The sequence below is a fragment of the Ochotona curzoniae genome, unplaced genomic scaffold, assembly GCF_017591425.1.
Source record: "Ochotona curzoniae isolate NIBS_2020 unplaced genomic scaffold, NIBS_Ocur_1.0 contig_2318, whole genome shotgun sequence".
Taxonomy (NCBI): domain Eukaryota; kingdom Metazoa; phylum Chordata; class Mammalia; order Lagomorpha; family Ochotonidae; genus Ochotona; species Ochotona curzoniae.
The window spans coordinates 9112040-9138950 of NW_024465419.1; the positions used below are offsets into that span (position 1 = coordinate 9112040).

A 26911-nucleotide genomic window follows, 5' to 3' on the forward strand; every position below is an offset into this window, starting at 1 on the left:
GGCAAGGTTTTGCGCGCTGACCGGGGATGTGATAGACAGGACAGCCTCAGAAGCGTACACCCATCTGGAATCGTCTGTGGATGGACAGGAGCAAAACAGAACTCAAGAGAGCCTAGTCCGACTTCGGCAAATATTTCCTGAAATCCACAAAGTCTTTGAGCGCCACAGCGACACCTGGCTCTCCTCCCAGAGAAGCTTCCCTCCAGCGCCGTGAGGCGGCCTTCCCGGCGCCCTGCGAGGGCGTGGCTACGCGCGGCCGGCGCGGGGTCGAAGGGCGTGCGGCGTCGGCGTCATGGCGGCCTCCGGGCTGGGCTGTGCCTGGGTGTCCTCGCGGCTCGGTGGCCTTGGCCTGGGCCGCCGACGGTCACCCCGAGATCTAGGCGCCCGCGTGCGGCGACTCCCCGGGCCAGCCGTGTCGGGGCGGAACGTGGCGGTGGCCAGCGGAGCGGGCGCCGCAGGCTCTGAGCACTACTGCCTGGAGCTGCTGCGGTGAGCGCGTGCGGCCGGGAGGAGGAAAGGAGGCAACTGGCACCTGCACGGGGACCGCGAAATTGTGGCAGATGCCCCCCTAGTTCTGCTCTCGCCCATCACTGTGCCTGGGACCTAACCTGATTCAGCATTATTTGCATGCCTAGCTTCTTTTTGTTTATATAACGGCGAGCAACAGTTTAGTGGCAAAAGCAGTCCTGTGGGTCCGGCACTATGCAAATACAATTAATTTATTTCATTCTCATTATCTCCTACTTAGGGTCGTGAGGAAGAAAACATAAAAAAGCATAAGTTAGTATAAGGTCTGGCACTGAAAAAGAGTCATAGAAGTCATGACTGACTTACTAAATAGGCAAGAAAATGCGGTTTTACATAGATTCGGGAACTTGCCTGGGATTCCCTAGAATAGTCTGGAAGCCAAAGGCATGAAGTCCGGTTTAGTTGGCATGTGTACAGCCCTAGGAAGGCGTGGCACTTGAGAGTTTCTGCTTAATCCTGTGTGGGGGATGGTGGCGTCGGACCTGGCACCCTTCCTTGTGAGCTGTAGTCTCAGGTCTCAGAGTTCTGGAGCCCAGACTCCTGAGAGAAGTATTGGAGAACTTGCCTACCCTAGATTTCATCAAGAGAATAACACTGGAGTTTGAAAATACAATTTTAGTGAAACGTGACAGGCCGCATAAACTTCAGTGTTTTTAGTCACCTCTTCAAAATTGTGTTCCCTCCCCTGCCTTATTTGTTCCTTATGTGATGCCTTATTTGTTCCTTATCTGAGACGCTAGGTAGCAAAAGCAGGAATCATGACTGGGCCAGCGCAGTGGGTGAAGCCACTCACGATGGGAGAACCTTTTGGAAGCCCTTCTACTCTGCTTACAGTCCAGCTGTCTGGCAGTATGTGGGAAGGCAGCAGCAGATGACCAACTACTTGGGGTCCCTGCCTTCCCTGCCATCTATATGGAAGACCAGGTTAAGGGTTACCTGGTTCTGATCAGAACAAATTCTGTGGAGGTTTAGAGGTGTAATAGCTGATGGAAGATCTCTCTGCCTCCCTCTTTGTTGCTTTCAAAAAAAATTTTTTTTCTGAAAAAAAAAAAACTGTAAAATTCACTTTTAAAACGTTGTACTGGCTTTATTTGAAAGGCAGGGCAAAGAGAGAGACATCTTCCATCTGCTGATTCACTTTCCAAATGATCACGAGAGCTGAGCGGGCCAGGTGGAAGCCGGGAACTTGGGGTTTTTCCTGTGGGTAGCAGGGACAGGGCCTAAGTATTTGGGCCATCATCAGCTGATTTCCAGTCCAGTTAGAGCTGGATTGAAAGTAGAGCAGGTAGTATTCTACCTGCAGATAATTTGAAATGTCAGCATTTGAGGGGGTGGTTTAACCCACTGAATCAAAATATTTTTTTACATATTTTAAAGTTGATATTTTTTTGATGATAAAAAGTTCAAGTTAGCACCTATACTTATTCATATTCAGAAATTTCTTAGGTGTTTGCCTACTGATAATCTATGGATCTGCAAGTATGTGATGCCTCCACAAAGCTCTATAAATTGAAGAGTAATTAGTAATGAATACAGTTTGGGCAGACAACTTCAGTACTGTGTAAATTTCATGTTTCTAACTTTCTTGCATTTCAAAATTCAAGCATTTATGGAAGATTTTTTTGCCAGAATCTGATAGTTATCAGATGATGATCTGTAAAAATTATATCATGTCAAGAAACATATCAAGAGACATTGTACTGATTGGCAACTTTTTCATTCTCTTCCCATTTATTTATTTACTTATGCTAGTAAGAGCTCCTATTACAAACTATCATATTATTTTGTGCTACAGTCTAGAAAGCCAGTTTCTACCTTTGATAAGTTCTCTCTATTCCTCAAATGCTTCTTTACTTTCTACTCTAGAAGATATTCCAGGGAGCCATAATTTCCTTTAGTGGAGAATGGTTTTAGGAGCCAGATGTAAGAGCTAGGTGTATTCACTGATTTAGTGAGTATAAGGAGAATCCATGCTTCTAAACTCTTCTAATAGATGCTTCTAGAAAACAGTGCACACACACACACACACACACACACAACCCTATCTATGTTATCTGTGTCTTAGGCTTATATCTTTAGTGTTAATAATGACAGTGAATTCACTGCCAATACTTGCTTGAATTAATTTTCTAACCTTGATTTCTACTTTTGTACCTTATTTGAGTTGTTAGTAAAACCAAAGTTGAATGGTCTTTCTTCCCTTGTAGCCCTCTCCTGTCACTATAGCAGGAGACCTCTCTCTCATTCTGTTTTAAATAACTTTTGCTTTGCATACTGAAGAAAAAAAAAGTATTTCTGAAATAAAACAAATATTACATAAGTAAAATAAATTTCATATTGTAGTGAAATAGGTATCAATGTTGACTTGTTCTTAACTGAAACTTCATTATTTTCAGTTCTTTTTTTTTTTTAAGGTTTATTTTTTTTTTTATTGCAAAGGCAGATTTTACAGAGAGAAGGAGAGACAGAGAAGGATTTTCCATCTGTGGGTTCACTCCCTAAGTGCCTGCAACGGCCAGGACTGGGCTGATCTGAAGCCAGGAGGCAGGAGCTTCTTCTGGGTCTCCCACATGGGTGCAGGGTCCCAAGGCTTTGGGCTGTCCTCAGCTGCTTTCCCAGGTCATAAGCAGGGAACTGGATGGAGGGTGGAGCATCTGGGATATGAACCTGTGCTTGTATGGGATACCAGCACATGTAAGGCAAGGAGTTTAGCTACTAGACTACTGCATCGGGTCCTTTATTTAACCTTTTAGAAAATGTATTCATTTATCTGAAAGACAGAGTGAAGGAAGAAGGTGAGGAAGAGACAGAAATCTTCCATCAGCTGGTTAATTTCTCAAAGGGCTGCAGTAGCTGAAGGTGGGTGGGTCTGGAGCCCGCCCGGAGCCAGGAATTTCTGTGGATGCAGGGACCCAAGCACTTGGGTTACCCATTGCTTTCCCAGGTCTGTTAGTAGGGAGCTGGGTCAGAAGTACAGCAGTTACAACTCAAATCAGTGTCCATGTGGCATACCCTATGCCACAGTGCTAGCTCCCAGTTAATTTTGGTTAATATCTTTTTTGTGAAAAGTAACTTTTTTTTTGTTCATTTGTTTCTGTTGTAGGAAACGAGATTATGAAGGTTATCTCTGCTCCCTGCTGCTCCCTGCAAAATCCCGAAGTTCTGCTTTTGCACTGAGGGCCTTCAATGTGGAGCTGGCTCAGGCTGGTATTAAAATACCTTAAAACAATCTTTGCAGGATTGTGCTGTAATGTGTTTATTTCTGAAATTAGATAGATACAGTTGTAATTTGTATGTTAGGTGTGTTTAAGGTCTCTGCTGGTGATTTCTTGGCAATTATTTGGGCCTAATAGTATAAGGCCAACAATAAAACTAACTGATGAACTTAATATTTCTAGAAATGCTGTTCTGGAGTTTTTTACTTCTTTTTCTGAGATTTCCATGAAATTATGCAGTTAATATTACAAAGCACTTATTTATTTGTTTATTTAAGAAACATGTAATCTCCTACCCACATGGGAGATTTAGGTTGAATTCCTAACTTGAGTTTGGCCCTGCTCAGACTGGGCATTTGGCTAGGGGGACAGTAGGGGGTTAGTAATCTCTCATTGTTTCTTTACCTCTCTCTGCCTCTCAAATAAATAGGTAAGATAAATTATTAAAAAGTTAAAAACAAAAAATTACTTAGTTTATTTTAAAATATGTATAGTATAATGCATCCTCTGTGGTATACAGTTCTCTTGGTTCTGAAAAATGTAGTCATGCTATAGAACAGATCTATTGACCTGTTTCCTTAAAATACTAATTCCTTACAAATACTAATTTTTTGAGACTGTGAACAATGCATTTGCTAAAGTTTTTAAAACTTATTTACAGGTTAAGGACTCAATCTCTGAGAAAGCAATTGGACTGATGCGAATGCAGTTCTGGAAAAAGACTGTTGAAGATATATACCATGACAATCCACCACCTCAACCTGTGGCCATTGAACTGTGGAAGGTAAATAAACAAAAGCTAAACTACAGTGCTAGGAGTCCCCCCCAATCCTTTGATTTTTAACAAGCGAGGAGAGAAAGTAAGAGAGAGCCCTCTTGGTTCACCCAAATGCCTACACCTAGCAGCTGCCTGGAACTGGGCCAACACCAAAGGCAGGAAATGGAAATGCAGTCTGGACCTCCAGTGTGGTAGACAGGGTCCCATCCTTGAACTTTCATTGCTGCCTCCCAGCTCACATTGGAGCTTGCAGCCAAACCAGGGACTTCGATTTGGGAGATGACAATGTCTTAATGACTCAGTTCACTGAACTCTTCCCCCAGGTTTTCTTTGTCATAGGTTCAGTTTGGATGGTGATGATGGTGAATCTTTTCTGAAACTATTCTCAGGCTCATGGGATGGTCAGATCTATGTTTGTTCAGACAGAAGAATTTGAAGTCATCCACTGTTAATTTGTACAGGCTTGCCATGTACTTCCTTATGAAAGGAAAAAGAGGAGACTCATTTCTTTATATGATGTTGCTTGCCTATTTTCTACATATTAAGTTGTGAGATTTACACCTTGTCTATTTTGATGCAATGGCAAGTAAAATTTTCTTTTGTGTCTGCCCAGTAGCTTGTCCTACCAGTATTTTAATCAAGACTCTCTGGGCTATAGAACAGCGTGTATATTTGTGGATTTGTTCTCATCATTGTCTAGACACAAATCTAAAGCTATCCTGTCTAGTTTAATAGAATTGCCTATTTGTTGCTGAATTTTAGGTACTAAAGAAGGGAAACCTCTAGGTTAAGAGTGTTATTTGTATATAGCTAGGTGTGTATAATTAGTGGTTTTATATTAAAACAGCTATATGCTGTCTCATTCAAAAACTGTCCATGTTTGGAAGTGTGCTAAAGTATGAATGGAGAAAGGGAATTAGGTAGCTTTTGTCTCTGATTGCTGCCCAGTGTGTATTGTGAAGGGTGCCAGGAGAGGGTGTCTGTGCTAGGAGCCATCCTCAGATAGACCTGACAGTGGCACGCCTCTTCTCAGGTCTGCATACCAGCAGAGACAGGTGCATTTTCTGGGTCAGATCGACTTCACAGACCACCCTAGTAAAGGTGCAAAGCCACAAACCTGCCCCTGCTGCTGGGGACTGCCTGAACTGAAAAACTTGACGAAGCTGTGAGTATGATAGTAGTGGTTTAACATTACTGCACTTTAAGAACTTGACCTAGATGACTCACTGTAAAATTTCTCTAAATTCCATAAACTCTGTTTTTCTATTATTTTATACACAGATGTGGCTATACCGAAGATTTATGTTAACACTTGCATTGAAGGCTATGGCTTTTGTCAGGAAATGCAATGAAAGATAGGAATAAACTAAATTAACCCTAACCCCTCTCTCCTTGATTTCTATTAACCAGAAGTCGCATCTGAATTAGAGAATCTTTGAACATATGCTGATTTAGAGTTTTAAGTTTGTCCAGTTTTAATTGCTGCTTAACTTTTTCTGATCAATATCAGCTACCTTTTTAATGTAATCAGTGTTAAAAGTTAAAACGAATATTTTAAACAAAAAGGTAGTGTTTAGAGCAATTTTTATTAAAGATTATTTTATTGGAAAGGCAGAAGTACAGAGAGGAGGGACAGAGAGAAAGGTCTACTATCCACTGGTTTACTCTCCAAATAGTTGCAATGGCTGCACCTGTACCAGGAGCTTCTTCTGTGTCTCCTGGGTTGGCTCTGGTGAGTACTTGGATGAGAGGCTCATAAATAATTATTTTTAAAAACGTGTGAAATGAAAAGAGTCAACGTGATTACACAATAGAGTAACTCAATATCTAATTCTTTGCTTTTATTTGAAAGTGAAGCCATTAAATTACTTGTGTACAATGGGAAAAAGGACCAAAAGATTGGTGGAAAAATACCAAAAATGTAATCTTTATATGGAAATGTTCTCTATATTTCTTCAACACAGCTGTCTATTCATGAGTGATTATAATGTGCCCTAATTTAATTTGTATTTTGTTTGTTTAGGTCTTCAGAAATCATTTCTAGCATTTTCTAAAATTTTTCAATACTTTTTTTAGGCTGTCAAAAGACATAATCTGACTAAAAGATGGCTTATGAATATCATTGATGAAAGAGTAAGTTGAAATTGTTTAAATCACAAGTAGCTTTTAATTTTATTCTTTAAGCTAATTCTTCAGGATAAAAATGTCCTATTTATGTCTGTTTATATTTTGGAAGGCAGAAGCATCTCAACTACAACCCCACTCTATTATTTTGAAATTTTTAATCAAATGTTTATACTTATATAAAGGCGTAAAAAATTCTGTATTGTACTTTCATATGTCTGAAACTCATGTTTTGTTACCAACACACATCCAGTCTTGTTTCATCTTGTTTCTTCTCTTCACACTGATCACCATTGGATTATTTTAAAGTGAATTTCAGATACCATATATTTTTTATCTGCAAATACATGAGTACCTTAAAAGATAAAGACTTTAAAAATTACTAAAAGTTTCTTAATCATATCAATCATATACATACCTTAATGTAATCCCAATATTTGGACCTATACCCAAACAGTAAAGGAAATAAATTTTGACAAGTTGCAATGAGTAGAGTTCTGTACAGAACTGTTAGAGAATCAGGTCTAGCCAAGCCTGCAAGTTGCTATGTAGCCTTACCTAACTTGTGTAATCCTCCTAATGTACTAGGCCAGCATCCTCATTGTGCTGGTATCACATACTGTTGAATTATAAGTTACTTAATCTATTCATAAATAATCTGTTGATAATCATAGGCTATCATGCCTAGTAAGACAAAAAGGTAGAAATGACTTTACTATTAAAAGAGAATTGCTCAGTTGACTTACAGGTTGAATTAGCACCAAGGAAATATATGCATTTTTTTGGTTTTCTTTTTTACAAGGTAAACAAAATAAGAGAGTTCAAAATGAAGACACTTATTTTGTTAAATAAGAAATAAGAAATAACATTTGACATTTGACATTTGAAGGAAGGGATATTTAAAATTAAAGGACTGCAGTCAAATATTGATCTATATATTAAATGTGATCCCTATCAGAATTCCAGAATTGCTTAAACTTAGAAATTGGTCATAAAACTCGTGTGGAAATAGAAGGGATACAGAACAGCTAAAACAATCTTGACAGTGATTAAAACAGTTGGAGGACTCACATATCCTGAGTTTGAAACTTAACTACAATATTGGTGCAGGACACGTATATGGAAGTGGGAGTCCAGATATCAACTCATATACTTAGAGTCTGTTGAGAGGTAGGGATGTCAAGAAAATCAATGGATAGAAAATAGTCTTTTCCAAAATAGCTGTTACATATATTCAAAGAAATGAATTTCAAACCCTACATCACACCATATACAAAAATTAATTCAAGTCAGGTTAAAAAAATTTGAGGGTAAGAGCCAAAACTGTAAAACCTTAGGAGAAAGCAAAGGCATAGGTCTTTGTGACTTTCCAGGGTTGGGAACATCTGACACATATGACCCATGGAATCATTTGGTCTGGCTCTGCCAAGGCAACTGCGGGCAGGATGAATTCAGTAAATCTGTAGCAGGCTGTAAGTTGATAACTTTGTTTGGCCTGTCAGTGATGTTGTAAATGTCCAAACAGCTTTGCAAAAGCAAAGCTTTTAGGTAATGGTTTTTTGAATAGGATAACAAGGCACATGTAGGAAAAGAAAAATTTGATTTCATCACTATTAAAAGCTTCAGGTGGCTAAACAGACTAATCCTTTATGTTCAAGCACCGGTATCTCATATGGACACTGGTTCTAGTCCAGCTGCTCCATTTTTGATCCAGCCTCTTGCTTACAACCTAGGAAAGCAACAGAGGATGGCCCAAGTTTTTGGGACCCTGCACACATGTGGGAGACTCAGAGGAAGCTTCTGGTTCCTGGCTTAATATTAGCCTAGCTCCCCTGTTGCAACTATTTAGGGAGTGAACCGGTAGATAGGTGATCTTACTCTGTCTCTGCTTTTCAATCTGTATATCTGCCTTTCCAATAAAAATAAAGAAGTCTTTAATAAAAGACCAAAAGCAAACAAATGAAAAAACCGAAAGTTTCAAGAAGATTAAAATCTATAAAATGGGAGAAAAGCTTTGCCAAATGCATATCTACTAAGAAACTAATGTCTAAAATATATAAGAAATGATTACAATTCAGCAATAAAAAGACAACCAACTTAAAATGGGCAAAAGATTTGAGATATTGCTCCAGAGAAGGCAGAAGAATGACCTATAAGTAGCTGAATAAAAATACTCAATATTTTTTATTAGAGAAATGCAAATCAAAACTATGAAATAACACTTTGCAGCCATTAGGGCTACTGCAATTAAAAACATTTTTTTTTAGAAAAGAAAAATAGTTGGGTTGGTGAAAATGTAGAGAAATTGAAGTGCTTCATGCATTTCTTTTAGAAATATGAAATGGTATGATTTCTTTTTTAAAAACAATTTGACAGTTGTTTAAAAACTTAAACAGAGTTAACCTTAAAAAAAAGTTTTATTTATTCTGAGCTGAGTCGATCTGAAGCCAGGAACCAGGAGCTTCTTCTGGGTCTCCCATGTGAGTGCAGGGTCCCAAGGCTTTGGGCTGTCCCTCACTGCTTTCCCACATTACAAGTAGGAAGCTGGGAGGGAAGTGGAGCAGCTGGGACACAAACTATTGCCATATGGGATCCTGGCAGTTGGAGGTGGAGGATTAGCCAGTTGAGCTATCACACCAGGTCCATAGTTATCTTTTATGCAGCAGCTTCACTCCTGGGTTTATATCCAAGGGAAATGCAAGCATATGTCCTTATAAAACTTACATGGATGTTTCAAGGAGTGCCGTTCATAGTAGACTAAGTAGGAAGGAGTCATAGTCTGTTAACGGTTAGACAAAATGTGGTATATCAGTACAGTGGATGTTAATCACAGTATGTCCAATTTAAAACAATGATGTGCTCCATGGCTGTTCAAACGTGGGTGAACTTTTAAGCATGCTATTGAAAGAAGTGAGACACAAGAAGCTACCTATTCTATTACTTTCCTAAAGACTAACTTACTTTATCTGAAAGACAGAGGTTACAGAGATAGCCAGGGAGGCAGAGAGAGAGGTCTTCATCACTGGTTCACTCCTCTAATGGCTGCGGCAGACAGGATTGGAGCAGGCCAAAGCCAGGAGCCTGGAAATTAGAAATCCATTCAGGTCTGTTTTATTATCAAATGCCCAGAATACACCAATCCATGACCATAGAAAGTAGATGAGTAGTTTGCTGAGGCTGACAAGAAGGAAATGAAAAGTGGCCACTTAATTCGTACAAGATTTCCTTTTTTTCCCTCCTTAAATATTCATTTGTTCATTTAAAAGGCAGACTTTACAGAAAGAAAGCTCTTCCCCCTGCTGGTTCACTCCCTAGATGGTTACAACAGTTGGATCTGGTCAGGCCAGAGCCAGGAGCTAGTAGCTTTTGGGTCTCCCATGTGGGTGCGGGGGCCCAAGGACATGGGCAATCTTCAGCTACTTTCCCAGGCCATTAGCCTGAAGCTGGGTCAAAGTAGAGCAGCTTGGCCTCCCAGCTGGAACACATGTGGGATGCTGTTGTCATGGGTAGTGGCTTAATCCACTAAACCACAAGCTGGTCACTGTTATTTAATAGTAAAAGGGGGAAAAAGCCTTTTGTTTTTAAAATGTTGAGTTTAGCAAACTATATGCATCTACTTTGTAGGAAAAAAATTTGGATGACAAAGCATATCGGAATATCCAGGAACTAGAGAACTATGCTGAAAACACCCAGAGTGCTCTTCTTTATTTGATTCTGGAAACGTTGGGTAAGTTTTCTGTCTCATGTTTCTCCAGTGAAACACTTTTCAGATTTCTCTCTTTCAGAACCTGACATTTACAGATTTAGCACTGAAGCTTTTCTTTGTAGAGGAAAAGGTTGTGTTTAATAAGGAAGAGACTCCGTCTTTCTGTCTTTCTTTGATCCAAATCCTCAGTTTCTCGGGAAAGAATACTTTGGTTACCTCATGGGAATGCAGTGGTTAGCCATGTCATGGTTATGAGTGACATGACTTTTTTTTTTTTTTTGCTACATCACTTCTTTTTGCTTAATTTTTAGTATTATTTAAAAATTTTTATTTGAGGCCCGGCACGTAGTGTAGTGGTTAAAGTCCTTACCTTGAACATACTGGGATCCCATATAGGCGCCGGTTCTAATCCCTGCAACCCTGCTTCCCATCCAGCTCCCTGCTCATGGCCTGGGAAAGCATTCGAGGACAGCCCAAAGTCTTGGGACCCTGCACCCGTGTGGGAGACCCAGAAGAAGCTCCTGGCTCCTGGCTTTGGATCGGTGCAGCACCAGCTGTTGTGGCCGCTTGGGAAGTGAATCACCATACGTAAGATCTTCCTCTCTGTCTCTCCTCCTTTTTGTATATCTGCCTTTCCAATAAAAATAAATAATAAACCTTAAAAAAATTCTTTTTTTATTTGAAAGGCAGAAAGTTAAGAGAGGGAGAGACACAGAGAGAGATCTTCCATCTGCTGATTCACTCCCTAAATCGGCTGCAACAGCCAGAACTGAGCCGGTCTGAAGCCAGGAGCCAGGAGCTCCCTCCAAGTCTCCTACATGTATGCAGGGTCCCAAGATCCTGGGCCATCTTGTATTGCTTTCCCAGGCCCAAGCAGGGAGCAGGATAAGAAGTGGAGCAACTAGGATATCAACCAGAGCTCATTTGGGATGCTGACACTACAGCATAAGCTTTGCCTGCTACACTCGGGTGGCAGCCCCGGCATTATTATTATTATTTTTAAAGATTTATGTGTCTTTTATTTGAATCTCAGAGAAAAGGAGAGACGGACAGCATTTTTCATCTGTAGGTTTCCTCCCCAAATGGTCACAACGGCCAGAAATGAGCTGATCTGTAGCCAGGAGTTTCTTCCAGGTCTCCCAAGTGGATGCAGCAGGCTGAGGACTTGAGCCATCCTCTGCTGCTTTCTCAGGCCATCTGCAGGGAGCTGGATTGGTAGTGGAATAGCCAGGACCCAAAATGGCTCCAGAGACATCTCTGGAGGTGTTGACTCCAGAGAAGAATGGTTAGTGTGCTACACCATCATGCTGACTCCATTACATTTCTTAACAATTTGGAAGTTTTGGAGCCTTACTCTTCCTTTCCTTTCAGTAATGCTCTCTGTGTTCTTTTCCGTTTTGTTTTGTTTTTAAAGTGGAAGGAATAAAACAACTTGCACAAAAGTTTTTATGAGGAAGCTATTCAACCCCAGTACATATCATCTTACTTGAAGATAATGTGTTTTTATGTCACCTTACAGGAATAATGCAACTGTGTGTAATGTTTCCCAAGCCTAGTCTGCACACACCGCTAGTGACATGTCCGCTGTGCCCATGAAAGGTGGCACCAAAGAGCGGAGTGTTTACAAAGCCTACACTGTGAGGGAGGCCTTGTGGACACTATCCTAAGGAAAAGAAATGCAAGGCTTGAAATGCAAGGCTTTTCCATGATAGCTGATTAAATTATTCTAAATGTATTCTTGGTGTGATATAATCGGAGAGAAATGCTTTTTTTCTTTTCTTTATTTTTTTTAAGTTTATTTACTTTTATTTGAAAGAGCTACAGAGAGAAGAGAGATTCAGAGGAAGACCTTCCATCTGCTGGCTCACTCCCCAAATGGCTTCTGTGATCAGTGCTGGGCCAGGCTGAAGCCAGGAGCCAGGAGCTTTATCCATGTCTTCTACATGCATGGCAGGGACCCAAGCACTTGGGTCGTCCTCTACTGCTTTCCCAGGCCATTAGCAGAGAGTGGATCAGAAGTGGAGTATCTAGAGTGTGAACTGGTACAAAGAAAGTGACTTAACTCACTATGCTACAACACAAGCCCCTAAAGGGGAGCGCTTTTATTAAAAAGGTTGAGATTTGGGGCTGACATAGTGGCCTAGCTGGCTAATTCTCTTCTTTGCATTGCTTACATCCCATTTGAGTACTGATTCAAGTCTGGGTGCTTCACTTCCCATTCAGCTCTATACTTACAGCCTCAGAGAGCAGTAGAGGATGGCCCACGTCCTTGGGTCCCTGCACCTATGTGAGAGAAATCAAAGAAGCTCCTGGCTCCTGGATTGGATCCTGGGTTTAGTTTAAATGCACATCAGTTTTGAAATAGTAATACTTGGGGCCTGTGCTGTGGAGTAGTAGGTTAAGACAATGCTTTGGTGCCAGCATCCTATCTGGGTGCTGGTTCAAGTCTAGGCTGCTCCAATTCCTAACCAGCTCCCTGCTTATGGCCTGGGTAAGCAGTGGAGGATGGTGTAAGTCCTGTACCGATGTGAGAGATCTGGAAGTAGCTCGTGGCTGGTGGCTTTGGATCAGCTCTATCTCAGCCAGTGTAGCCATTTGGGTAGTGAACTAGTAAACGGAAGACCTCTCTCTCTCTGCTTCTCTGTAGAATGATGCCTTTTGGGCCCAGTGTGATGGCGCAGTGGTTAAGGTCTTTGCCTTGCATGCCCGGAATCTCATATGGGCACCGGTTCTAATCCCGGCAGCCCCGCTTCCCATCCAGCTCCCTGCCTGTGGCCTGGGAAAGCAGTCGAGGATGGCCCAAAGCTTTGGGACCCTGCACCCACATGGGAGACCCCGGGGAGGCTCCTGGCTTCGGATCGGCATAGCATTGGCCGTTGCGCTCACTTGGGGAGTGAATCATTGGACAGAAGATCTTCTTCTCTGTCTCTCCTCTTTGTATATCCGCCTTTCCAATAAAAATAAAATAAATCTTTAAAAAAAAAAAAAGAATCATGCCTTTCAAATTATATATATTGAGGTTCAGCAATCCATTATTTCAGGTGAATGATCAACATGTCTTCCAGCCCAGTTTTTCGCTCATCATTCCTGGTTTTCAGCTAGAATGCTTAGGGTAAACAAATGTCCTCTTATATGGTACAGATGATTTCTTTGTGGTTTCCTTTGATTTGCTGTGCACTTGAAGAGAATTGCCCCATTGTCTGATCTCTAAAATCATAGGTGTAAAGGATCTTCATGCAGATCACGCCGCAAGTCACATTGGAAAAGCGCAAGGAATTGTCACTTGCCTGCGAGCCACGCCCTACCACGGCAGCAGAAGAAAGGTGTTTCTCCCCATGGATATCTGCATGCTGGTGAGGCTGCCTTTTGCGCTGTCGGGTAGTTTACCTCGGGACCAAGAGGGAGGGAAGTTAGCTCCTGGTTTTCTTTCTTTTTCTATTCCACTAAATGCTTTGAAATGAGTGCATTAAGCTTCTTGGAAACATGACTTTTCATTTTGCCTTCAATTTCTGAAGTCAGAACCTTATCTGCAGCTCCCAAGTTATTTCTCGTGTTCAGCTCACCTGTTCTTCACTTTTTCATTTTGGTTTGTATCTATTAGAAATATGTTGTTCATAAGAATTCATGTTTTCATTATGAGAGTCAGTATTACCTATTGTTTTAAATTTCTGTATGTTTAGGATTTAAAAAGTTTTGTTATTTTGATTTATGATACAGTTTAATAGGCACTAGGGTCTCTCCCCTCCACCCAAGTTCTCTCACCACTCCACTGATCTTCCCTCCAGTTTTACAGTTGGTGTCTTTTTGTGAACTTTCACAAGTCCATCATGCTGCCACTGAGATGTTTCCCAACAATGTAGGCAAGGACAATGTCAGAGAGTCCAACGTCAGGACATTATCAGCCATTTCACTGTGCATCCATCGTTGCACTGCATGCGTGGAGACATACTTCTCTGTTTCCACCTGTGAACATATTAATTTCCATTACACTTCCATTATGCATCCCTTTAAATACAGAGCCAATGTACACAGTTCACCACAGGGAGGAAAAAATAGTAGACCTTCATCCACATGAAGTTAATGAACATGTGGTATCAGTGTCACAGTAGGGTGGTGAAAAAGAGTGTCAAGAATCTTCCTGTAGGAATAGATTCCAGCTTATGTCCCATGTGGCACTAATGAGAGTACTGTAAGGACTACATCATTGTTACTTATGGGCAATAGCAATTACAGTCATAAAAGGGACATACCAATCTCAGGTAAGTTGAAATAGGGAAGAGCCATTCCCTGAGATGATGTACAAAGCTTCCCCTAGCCATGTTAGCATTGAGCCTCATCAAGGCACAATCTCTTACAGTTAGATATATTAAATATATGTTTACCTGCATTCATTTGCAAAAATGCATTCTGTTGATTTTCCTTGATTCCTGGAATTCTGTTCTCTGTTACATCCTTTGATTGTGGGGTTATATGTGTTTGTTTATTCACTTTGTTATTGTTTTGTGTTTTTAATGGCTGTTATATTAGAGCAAACATATAATATCTGATCTTTTGGGGTTGGCTCATTTTGCTTAACATAATAGTCTCCACTTCAGCCCATTTGGCCACAAGCAATTGTATTTTTTTTAATAGCCAAGTAGTATTCCATAGTGTAGATGAACCACAGTTTCTTTATCCAGTTCTCTGTTAAAGAGCTTTTAGGTCACTCCATGTGTTTGCGGTTATTGATTGTGCTGCAGTGAACATAGGGGTGCACGTTGCTTTCTGATGTATCAGGTCTTTTGGATACATTTCTAGAAGTGCAGTTGTTGGGTCATATGGTAGATTGATTTTCAGTTACCTGAATATTCTCCATACTGATATCCGTAGTGGCTGCACCAACCTGCAGTCCCACCAGCAATAGAGCAACCTTGCCAATAGGTGTTATTGGTAGTTTTTTTTGTATGTGGGCCATTCTCACTGGAGTTAAATGAAACCTCAGTGTTGTTTTTATTTGAATTTCCCTTATTGCCAGGGATCTTGAGCATTTTTTCGTATGCCTATTAGCCATTTGGATTTGTTCCTTTGAAAAGTGTCTGCCCGTTTCTCTTACCCATTTCTTGACTTTTTTGTTTGTTGTTATGATTGTCCTGGAGTTCTTTGTATATTCTGGATTTTAGCCCCTTGTCTCATGTGTAGTGTGCAAAGATTGTTTTCTATTCTGTTGTTTGCTTTTTTACTTTGTTAATTATTTCCTTTGCTGTGCAGAAGCTTCTTAGCTTAATGTAGTTATGTTTAGGGTTTTTTTTTTTTTTTGCTCAAAGTCCCTTGTACAGGAGTGTGCGCGCACATACACACACACATATGTATACCTCAGAAGAGCAAAAAACAGTCACTGTACTGTACATGCTGTCAGCTGTTTTCTTGAGTTAAATTAGTTAGTTGTTAGTGTCCTAATATAATATGTATTTTTCCATATAGCATGGTGTTTCACAAGAGGATGTTCTACGGAGGAGCCAAGATAAAAATGTGAGAGATGTGATATATGACATTGCCAGCCAGGCACACTTGCACTTAAAGCATGTGAGTAGCCCCTCTCTGCCCAGTCACTTAGGTCACTGTCCTTTCTGGTCATGGTCCTTTTTCCTCAACACATGAGTGCTCGTTTTTCTGGGTAAATCTAGCCCGAGCATCCCAAGGGGCTGCTATGCCCCATTCATATCACCCTTTTCCCCTTTCAGTACAGGGTGTCTCTGCCTTGCTCCATGGGCCTTTATTTCCTGCTTTCTGTTCTCTCCCCCGTCCTTACTGTAGTCAGTGCTTAGTTATCATTAGAAAGATCTTTTGTGGCCACTTTTTCCAAACTCACACCCTCCCACGCGCTCACACACACACGGGTCTCTCACACGAGTCTACCCTTACTTATATAAGTACTTTTCACTACCTGATGTATTAAGGATTTGTTTACTGCCTTCCTCTTCATGGAATGTGATTTTGCTTGGTTCTGTGCTGTACTCTTGAGCATCTGAAGTGCCTGTTATGTGACAGGCACTCATTTACTTACTAAATAAATTAGTAAGCAGATTATAATTTTTAATTAATTTTTTTCATTTTAAAAAATTATTTGCAATTCAGACTAACAGATAGAGAGAGAGAAAGATATTGCCTCTGCTGCTTTACTCAGCAAGTACTGGCAATAGCTGGGGTTGGACCAGGTTGAAGCCAGGAGCTGGGAACTCCAACCAGGGTCTCCCGTGGGTATCTTGGGAACATAAGCACCTGAGCCATCAGCTGCTACTTTCCACGGTGTGACTAGCAGGAAATTGGAATCAGAAACTGAGCTGGGATTGAACTGAGGCTCCTGAATGTGGCACGTGAGCATCCCAAGTGGGATCTTAACCTGTACACCAAATCCTCTTCTCCAAATTGTACACTTTAAAAAACTATTGTGTTCTAAACATTTATATATGAAAGTCAGAGTTACATGGTGGTGTGACAGGCTAATTCTCTGCCTGGCATCCCATGTGGGCACAGATTCATGCCTCAGAGCAGTTGATCCAGCTCCCTGCTAATTGCCTAGAAAAGCAGTGGAAGGTAATCCAAGGCCTTGGAGCTTTGCACCGATGTGGGAGACCAGGGAGAAGCTCCTGGCTCCCAGCTTTGGATCAGCTCAGCTCTAGCTGTTGTGGCCATTTGAGGAGTAAATCGGGGGATGGAAAATTTTCCTTTGATTCCCCTCTCGTTCTAACTCTGATTTTCAAGTAAAAATCAATAATTCTTAGAAAGAATGAGATGAAAGAGTTACAGAGAGAGATAGAGCAATCTTCCGTACTTTGATTATTTCCCACTTGGTCCTAACAGCCAGTGCTGAGGCGTAGTGAAGCAAGGAGCTTCATCCATATCACCATGTGGGTGGTAGGGACCCAAGCACTTGTATCATTTGCTTTTTCCAGGCTATTTGATATAAAGGAGCTAGATCAGAATGGAGTAGCTGGGACATGAACTGGTGGGATGCTGGCATTGTAGGCAGCAGCTTTATCTGCTACACCGCAGTGCCAGTCTCTAAATTGTAAACTTTTTGTTTTTAGATTTATTTATTTTTATTTGAAATGCAAAGTTACCGAGAAAAGGAGAGACGTACAGCAATCTTCCATCTGCTGCTTCATACCCCAAGTGGCTGCAGTTGTCAGAGCTGAGCTAATACAAAGCCAGGAGTCTGGAGTCTCCTTCAGGTCCACTATGTGGGTGCAAGGATCCAAGAACTTGAGCCATCCTCTGCTGCCTTCCCAGTCCATAAACAAGGAGCTGGATCGGAAATGGAGCAGCCCATGTGGGATGTTGGCACCAAAAGCCCAGCCTAGTAGTCCACAGTGCCAAACCTAAATTACAAAGTTTTCTGAGGGCAAAATCTCATCTTAAATTCCTTTTGAGCTTCTTGAAGAATGTGACATAGTTCTCTGCCTGACAGAGACACTGAAAAAAATACATGAAGCTTTAGCTGATAGGTTACAACTAAGAGAGTTCAGATTAGGACTCAGGAGACTGTAGAGTAATGGAAGCCGGAATGCCCTCCCCTGTGGGGATCCTGGGTAGTCCCTGTTGATGCACATGTATTACATCTAAGAAGTACATGTTCCCTAGCCTCGCTCCCTGGGAATTGTACAGTAGAGCTGGTTGGGAGTTAATATTTCCAAGTGATCTTATTCAAGTGGTAAGATTGATTTGAAGCGGTGGATTGAATGAAGAATGTATATGTTCTGGAGGCTTCTGAGAGATAGAAGAACTTGGTGGGTGAAGTGAGGGAGTAAACTCTGTGACCAGGAGCCTGACCTTAATGCTAGTCCTGCCCCTTACTGTGTGATTGTAAGTGAGGATTATAGTAGCACTGACTCAAAGGGTTATTTGCATAGATGAATTAACATACTTAAAACGGTATATACTGATACCTGGCACATAGTAAATGAAGTGTAAGTTAACTCCATCATCATCATGATCCAGTAAAATGATGATAATGGCATGACACAGTAGGAAACTGGCAGTAGTGTTTTTAGAGTTTGGAGGTTTGGGGGATCATAAGATGTTTATTTAGGTGTGGAGAAAAGTCTCATTTGGAGAGTATAAATGTTTATTACATGTATGCATGTACATCTTCTGGCTCCCAGGCACCTCCCTGCTATACACACACTGAAGTAGAATTCACTAGACTTGAGAGCTGGGATTTTATCAGAAATCCAAACAAGTAAAGCTGAATGGTATACAAAAAGTTCATAGATACAGGATGATAGTGCCATTCAGAGATTCTGGGGAAAAAAAAAAAAACACAGTGGTATGCCTGATGCAGATCTATAGACTAGCTGCTGGACATGATTGAATTTAAGGGACTATGTGACATCTAGGGAGATGCACTTTGAAAAAATGAAATCCTGACTTTCAAAGATCAACCAGAGATCATAGATTAGGAGTCATCCACTTGGACCTGCTATTAAAGGTCTTAATGTGGACGATGTTGCTCAAGGGGCGTGTCCTTCTGGGTAAGAGGACCAGGTGCAGAAGTTTGAGACCTACCTTCATTTAGCAGGTACAAGAAAAAGGAATCCTTTAGTAGAAGGAAGCGGGAAAGAATGACCATTGAGCTGAGAATTGGTATTTTGAAAACCAAAGGAGAAAATTCCAAAGAAGAGAAATGTCGATGTTTTACAGATTGGAGAGGAAAGGTGGTCTTAGGCAGCCAGGGGTAGCACCAGAGTACAGTGGTTGAAAGAGAGGCAGGAGTAAGGCAGTGAGCATGTGCTCCTCAGGTGTAAGGGAAACTGTAAGAGAGGATGCAGAGGGCGGTGGGTTCTGCCCAGGGCAGCAGGGAGTAGGGGGCTCAGTGAGCTTAGTCAGGTTGCGAAGGTCTTTGAACTGTTGTGAACAGTTGAGAATTGATCTACCAAGGAGTCAAGCTAAAGAAAGTAGAAATGAAATGAAGACATAAGGGCATTCATTTGGCTGACTCGTGTAGGATGGATTTTGGATCAGGAAGCATATAGGCAGGAAGATCACGGAGGAGGATCTTATGTTCAGCTCAACGTCTGTTCCTGCGGAAGGGCTGGGACTTGTTAATCCAAGCATTCATTTGTTTGTTCTTTACTGTAGAACTGGAAGATCAAAATTATTATGATCTGTGGTAAGGTATTTGGAAAATGCCAAGGCTAATAATCCATAATGAATAGAATTTTAAATATGGTTATTTTTAATTTTCCTGAGTCCTGGGCTTAGGAAACTAAAATCCAGAGAAAAGCTGTTTCCTTGGAGTTTAGAGAGACTGTAGTTGTGTTAAACCATGGGTGTTGCTTTGTGTTTACTTTCAGGGAGAGTGTGTTTATTTGTTGAACTATTTCAGACTGGTTTTCTTTTCTCTTCCTTTTAGGCTAGATCCTTCCACAGAAGTGTTCCTGTGAAAGCCTTTCCTGCCTTTCTTCAGACGGTAAGTAGATTAACAGAGGAGGCTGTGATTAGTCAAACAGATGTGTATGAGCTGATCTTTTTTTTTTTTTTTGTCTTTTGTAAAGTTCCCAGAACATTCCTTGAATTTAGAGTCTGCGTTTATTTCCCTCCCTTACAGTAGGCTTGCTAGTTGTGTGATGTATTTTGTTGGGCTTTTCTGTGCTTCCCAGAGGAGGAGGAACTGCATTGTTTTTAGCACAGGCTGCAGCCCAACTGCATTAGGGTGAATCTGCCTTACCCGCTGCTAGTCATGGAACCTTAGGTTCTCCCTCCCTCCCTTCCTTCCTTCCTTCTTTCCTTCCTTCCTTCCTTCTTAAGATTTATTGATTTTTTATTTGAAAGGCAGAATTACAGAGAGAGAGAGACAGAGAGAGGGAGGTCTTTCTGCCTCATGGTTTACTCCCCAAATAGTCACAGTGGCTGGAACTAGGCCAGTCCAAACCCAGGTGCAAGAAGCTTCTTCCAGGTCTCCCATTGGTGCAGAAGCCCAAGAGCTTAAGCCATTCTTCCTTGCCTTCCCAGGCCGTTAGCAGAGCTGGGGCAGGAGTGGAACAGCTGGGACATGAACCAATGCCCATATGGGATGCCAGTGCTGTAGGTGGAAGCTTAACCTGATAGACCATGGTACAAGCCCCAGACCTTAAGTTCTTTTTTTTTTTTTTTTTAGATTTACTTATTATTATTATATATATTTTTTTCATTGGAAAGTCAGATTTACAGAGAGAAGGAGAGACACAGAGAAACAACTTCTACCTGCTGGATCATTTCCCAAATGGCCGAGCCTAACATAACCAGGAGCCAGGAGCTTCTTCTAGGTCTCCCACACTGGTGCAGGGTTCCAAGATCTTGGGATGTCCTCTACTGCTTTCCCAGGCCACGAGCAGGGAGTTGGAATGAGAGTGAAATAGCTGGGATACAAACTAGCACCCGAAGGGTATCCTAGTGCTTGCAAGGCAAGAACTTTAGCCAACAGGCTACTGTGCCAGGCCCCAAGACCTTAAGTTCTTAACCACTGTGTTCCTCAATGTACTTACAAATAGAATGGGAAAAGCAGGAGAAAGTAATTTCTAGGTGACAGTAGTTCACAGATCTTTACTGAGCTGGCTGCACTTGTCATAATACATACTGACTTAAGTTATCTTTTTGCAGAATGAGACTCTCAAGATTGAGGAGGGGGCCAGTTCCTTGGTGAACTCAATTTTTAAAAGCTACACAAGTGATTCTGATGTTAGCCACAGATTGGAGAATTCTGGTTGGAGAAATGATAAGTGATGCAGTTACTTAACCTGGTTAAGTAACAAGATCTGACCTAGGTTGTCTCATACATTATGTGTAGTCACTTTAGAGGAAAACTTATGAATGTTTTTGTATATTTCATAGAAAGAAACCAGTGTTCAAAGATTTGTGATCTTTTTTAAACTACGGATACATGTGTCTTCGTAATGCCAAATATATTTTCCATATTTTTTCACTAAAATAAGAATATGCATTTCTATCCCATTTATATCTTTTATCGTAATTTTCAGATCTGTGTGTTTGAAGTGATTGTGTTTATTGAGTTTGCTTGTTTTGAAACGTATCATTATTTTAGATAGGCTCATAATATATGTATGAGAGAATACAAAACAGTAAATAGGTCTGTAAGCGAAGGATATTGTTTTGTTAACGCCTGTGGAAAAGATTGTTCCCAGCCCTGACTATACATTACAATCACTGGGAAACTTGAAAAAAGAAAACCCAGCCAATGCTTGGGTTCCTCCTCACACAGCTGAGCCAAATGTCTTGAGAGGCTGGACATGTGCCTTTCTCAGGAAGGGACATTTAGTCTACCAGGCACGATGGCTGCATGTGGCGTTGGAGCCCTGGGTTTGATACCTGACTCCAGCTTCCTGCCGACGTGCACTCTGGGAGACAGCAGTAAGGGCTCAGGCGATTGTGTCCCTGCCATCCGTGTGAGCTCCTGGATCCTGGTTTGGCCTGGTCCTAGCCATTGCAGGCATTTGGGAAGAGAACTGGCAGATGGGAACTTTATGTCTTCTTTTTGTCTGTCATCTTCATAAGTAAATAAATAATAGTAATGAATTTTAATTTGAAAGCTTCCCCAGTAATTGTGGAGTGCAACTCCGCGTTGGAAGTGCTCTTTTAGATCTGGGAACTTGTTAGCAATAAGATCTTGGGCCCTTCTGCAAACCTCCTGAATCCCAAACTCTGGGGCTGGGCTCTCCTTTCCTTCCTGTGCCCAGAGAAAGCGCAGGGACAGTGTGGCAGATCCCAAGGAACTGCCTCTATAGCACACCTCACTCCAGTTCCAGCAGAGCTGCTTCATTTTCAGTTGACGCATTAGAATGATCTACTGGCCCAGTGCAGTAGCCTAGCAGCTAAAGTCCTTGCCTTGCACACACTGGAATCCATATGGGCACCAGTTCTAATCCTGGTGTCCTGCTTCCCATCCAGCTCCCTGCTTGTGGCCTGGGAAAGCAGTCGAGGACGGCCCAAAGCCTTGGGAGCCTGCACCTGTGTGTGGAGACCTAGAAGAGGCACCTGGCTCCTGGCTTCAGTTTGGCTCAGCTCCGGCCATTGCAGCCACTTGGGGAGTGAACCAGCAGACGGATGATCTTCCTCTCTGTCTCTCCTCCTCTTTGTATATCTGACTTTCTAATAAAAAAGAAATCTTTTAAAAAAGAATCATCTACTTATTTTATTCAAAAAAAGTTTCACAGTTCCAAAATTATTTGGAAGTGACTCACCTAGGCATAGTATGCTTTTATCATAACAGAGTTTTAAAGAATTTATATTCATCAATTGTCATGTCCTTGAGAATTTCTTAATCTGTTTCCTTTAAACAATTTATTTCCCACTAGCCAAAGTTTGTTTTGAAACAAATCCTGATTTGTATATATCCAGTTGAACTCTGTTTGATTTTGAGGTCATGTTCCTCTAGCTGTAAAAGCACTACATCTCATAAAGATTTGAACAACACAAAAAGAGAATTGGAAGAAAATAACTATCACAGATAACTGTTTATTCTGTAATTAAAAAATTTAAAATGTTATAGTTAAAGTCACATTTTTTATATTAATTTCCTGTTTATCAAGCATTTTACTGCATGATTAAAAATTTTACAGGGCCAGAGCCATGGCATAGTAGGCTATGCTTCCACCTTTGGTGCCATCATCTCATATGGGCACTAGTTCAAGTCCCGGCTGCTCTACTTCCAATCCAGCATCTTGCTTGTGGCCTGGGAAAGCAGTGGAGAATGACTCAAGTCTTTGAACCTGTGAACCCACTTAGGAGGCCTGGAGGAAGCTTCTGGGTTCAGGGTTCAGATCGGCTCAGCTAGAGACATTGCAGCCATTTAGGGAGTGAACCAGCAGATAGATGATCTCTCTCTGTAACTGCCTTTCAAAAAAAAGTAAATAAATTTTATTTTAAAATTTTATAAATACAGTACTAAATGACTATATAACATTGTGTCATGTGTCTGTAGCTTAATTTCATTGATGATTCCTTATCATGGAATAATAACTGTTGAAGTTAATGGAATAGAATTATTGTACAGGATTGATTATAACAGTAAGTGGTAAAAAGCAAGCAAAGGACATCATGAATAAATTTAACTCCTCCATCCCTTTTTGTGAAGATTTATTTGAAAGGCGGTTACAGAGAGAGGGAAAGATGAGATCTTCCATCTGCTGGTTCAGTCCCTACATGGCTGCAATGACCTGAGCTGGACCAGGCCAAAGGTAGTAGTCTGAAACTCCATCCAGATCTCCCACTTGGGTGGCAGGGGTCCACGTGCTTGGGCCGTCTTCCCCGCTTTCCTAGGCGCATTAGCAGGGAGCTGGATTGGGGGTGAAGCTGCCAGGACTTGTGTGGGTTGCTGTTATGGTAGGTGGTGACTACTGCCTCACAATGCCCGTCCATACTGCTCCTTCTTTACAAAGAGAGAGACAGAACTATGAAAGTACACTAAAATAGTAGAATATTTATTACACATACATGAATATATAGATGGATATAGATACTTAGAAAGCCAACCGTAGTAAACCACTCGAGGAGCAAGGCCACTGTTAAGTTGCATTTCTGTGTTGTCTGCGTCCCACTCCCTGCCTCTGCCTTCCTCTTGCAGACAGATATCCTAAACTTTGGATTCATTGTTCTATAGTGTTCTAAAAAGCTTCCTACAATTTAGATATTCTTTTTTTTTTTTAAGATTTATTTTTATTATTTTTTTATTGGAAAGGCGGATATACAGAGAGGAGAGACAGAGAGGAAGATCTTCCGTCCAATGATTCACTCCCCAAGTGAGCGCAATGGGCCGATACTATGCCAATCCGAAGCCAGGAGCCTCCCCCGGGTCTCCCACGCGGGCGCAGGTTCCCAAGGCTTTGGGCCGTCCTGGACTGCTTTCCCGGGCCACAGGCAGGGAGCTGGAAGGGAAGCGGGGCTGCCGGGATTAGAACCGGCAACCATATGGGATCCCGGGCATGCAAGGCGAGGACCTTTAACCACTTGCGCCACCGCGCCGGGCCCAATTTAGATATTCTTAAGCGATATGTTAGTTTTGTTTAGAGCTTTATATAAAAATGAATCATTTCTATGTGTCTTACGGGACACATACACATTCTTAATGTTTCTAGGACTTGGACATGTTACTGCAACTGCCATATATGATGTACTTCTGTTTCACTGGCTGTAATCTTTCATTGTATGAACAATTAAGTTTTTTGTTCAATAATTTACATATATATTGCTATATATATGTATACATATATATTTATATATATATTGCTAACAAAGTAGGAATAACATTTGGCACAGTGGTTAAGACACTGCTTGAGATAATCATGTACCATGTTGGAGTGCCTGGGTTCGAGTCCCAGCTTTGTTTCTGACTCTAGCTTTCTGGTAACGCACAGCATATTTGGGCCCCTGTACCCATGTGGGAGGAGACCCAGTTTGAACTCTTGGCTGCTAGCCTCAGCCTGGCCCAGCGTTGACTGTTTGAGGGCATTTGGGGAGTGAACAAATCAGCAGATGAAAGATCTTTCTCTGTTGGTCTTTGTCTCTGCCTCGCTGCCTTTCAACTAAAATAAAAATAAATAAAAAGGAAAAAATGAGAAACATAGCAGCATAGATTCCTGCACATAATATCTTTTGCACTGATAAATAAATTTCGGGTTTTAATAAGTAGGTACTGAGTTTGTCTACTCATATATTTATAATTTTATGGTAGAAACTTCTGGGAGAAGATATGATACTTGTTGTTTTGCTTTTTCTCATCCTTATGTCCAAGTCTCCAGAGTTAATTCAGCCTCCTCTCTGCACCCCACCACATTCTTTGCTGTAGAACTCTAGGGGGCGCCACGCATGTGCTGGAAGACGGGGTAGTGCTTCTTAATTATGCAAAACTGTGTTAACCTGCCTGTTAGAAAATTAATAACCAAAAATTTGTAATCTAATAAGTAAAAATCTGTAAATTAATAAAATAGCTGAGAACAAAAAGTACTATGGATTGTCAGTGTTTTCCTCCTGTGCCTGTTCTTACAACAACTTTGAGAAGTCTTATGTGATGGCAGAAGCATGGAGTGATATTTAGGGGGCCCTGTGATTACTCTCCCCAAGGTGCAAATCATGTTTAGATGTTTAGCAAGAACGGGGAGATCTACTGAACATTTTAACAAGAAAAAAAAAACCAATTTTTTTTAATTGAAAAGGCAGATTTACAGAGAGGACAGAGAGAAAGATCTTCCATTCATTGGCTCACTGTCCAAGTGGCTGCAGTGGCCAGAGCTGAGCCAATCTGAAGCCAGGAGCCAGGAGCTTCCAAGTCTCCCATGTGGGTACAGCATCCCAAGGCTGTGGGCCGTCCTTGACTGCTTTCCCAGGCCACAAGCAGGGAGCTGGATGGGAAGTGAAGCAGCTGGGACATGAACTGGTACCTAGATGAGATCCTGGTACATACAAGGCAAGGATTTAGCCACTGAGCCATCATGCTGGGCCCCACAAAAAGCAATTTTTAAAACAGCACAAGCTCCCTCTTGTGGCACACTGTGTTTGGCAGTGATCGTGGTGAGGGGGAGTTGTTTTCTCTGATTGAAACATCCTTTCTGTATTCCACAGAATCTAGAGATAAGGTCAGACAAACATAATTAGCCTTTGTATTGTGACAAGAACATTTTGTATTATAAGCAGAAAAGGCTTATTTTCTTTAGTAGTCACTTTGGTTTTTCTGAGTCCCGTAGAAACTAATCAGATGTCTTCATTTTCTCTTTAAAAATTATTGCTTGAATTCTTAGTAAGTAGAAGACCATTTCAGGGAAACTAAAATAGCTTTAATATTTGTTATTACTCTTAGGTTTCCTTTAAAAATTTGATCATTATATGACCTAATGACCACTATTTTGTTTTTCCAGGTTTCTCTAGAGGATTATTTAAAGAAAATTCAGCGAGTAGATTTTGATATATTCCACCCGTCTTTACAGCAGAAGAATGCATTACTTCCATTGTCTTTATATATTCATTCATGGAGAAAAACATATTAAAATAATTTTCATAACAACTGATGTTCTTCTAATGTGTTACTTTTTAAAAAATATACCAGCTAGGATTTTTGTTTAGAAACTATAGAACATTGACTTAACAAGAAAAAGAGTTTGCTGAATGGGGAATGTGTAGCTGGCACCCCCTCCCCCCGACATTGCTGTGGGAGCAGGCTGCCAGGACTCTGCAGGATTATTTGTAGCACTAGTTATGTCAGAGCCCCAGGAAGGAGCAGGGAAAGGGACTGTCCTCCTCTCTCTCTGTTGGAAGGAGGCTCTAGTTAGCACTGGGGTTTATTACATGCTAACTAACCAAAGTTCAAGATGTTCAGTACAGCTGGAAAATGTATTTGTTTTGGAAACTCAAATGGTAAAGTTAACATCTAAGGAGTATCAGTCACCATGTTGAGAACTCAAGAGTCCAAACATTGCATGTTTACAACTGTATGTGAACATTTATTCATGATAAATGACTTCCTGGGCCAGCCATCACCTGCAAAACCAGCATCTCATATCAGCCAATATGAGTTCTAGCTGCTCTGCTTCCAGT

The 26911-nt window shown here is 41.2% G+C and overlaps 1 protein-coding gene across 3 annotated transcripts; it reads left to right on the top strand.

The window, feature by feature from the left end:
* Positions 1–272: 272 nt before the first annotated feature.
* NDUFAF6 (NADH:ubiquinone oxidoreductase complex assembly factor 6) lies at positions 273–26385 on the top strand. 3 transcript variants are annotated; one of them, XM_040972605.1, is made up of 9 exons: positions 273–489; positions 3632–3731; positions 4405–4527; positions 6598–6654; positions 10270–10372; positions 13571–13704; positions 15812–15913; positions 19743–19799; positions 26236–26385. In XM_040972605.1, exons 1-9 carry the CDS (start codon positions 293–295, stop codon positions 26362–26364), a joined length of 1002 nt encoding a protein of 333 aa, XP_040828539.1. In that variant the 5' UTR covers positions 273–292; the 3' UTR covers positions 26365–26385. The 3 variants fall into 3 exon arrangements, with proteins under 3 accessions (XP_040828539.1, XP_040828540.1, XP_040828541.1); XM_040972606.1 differs by lacking the exon at positions 273–489 and having other exon boundaries at positions 3630–3735; XM_040972607.1 differs by lacking the exons at positions 273–489; positions 19743–19799 and having other exon boundaries at positions 3636–3735.
* Positions 26386–26911: the final 526 nt, after the last annotated feature.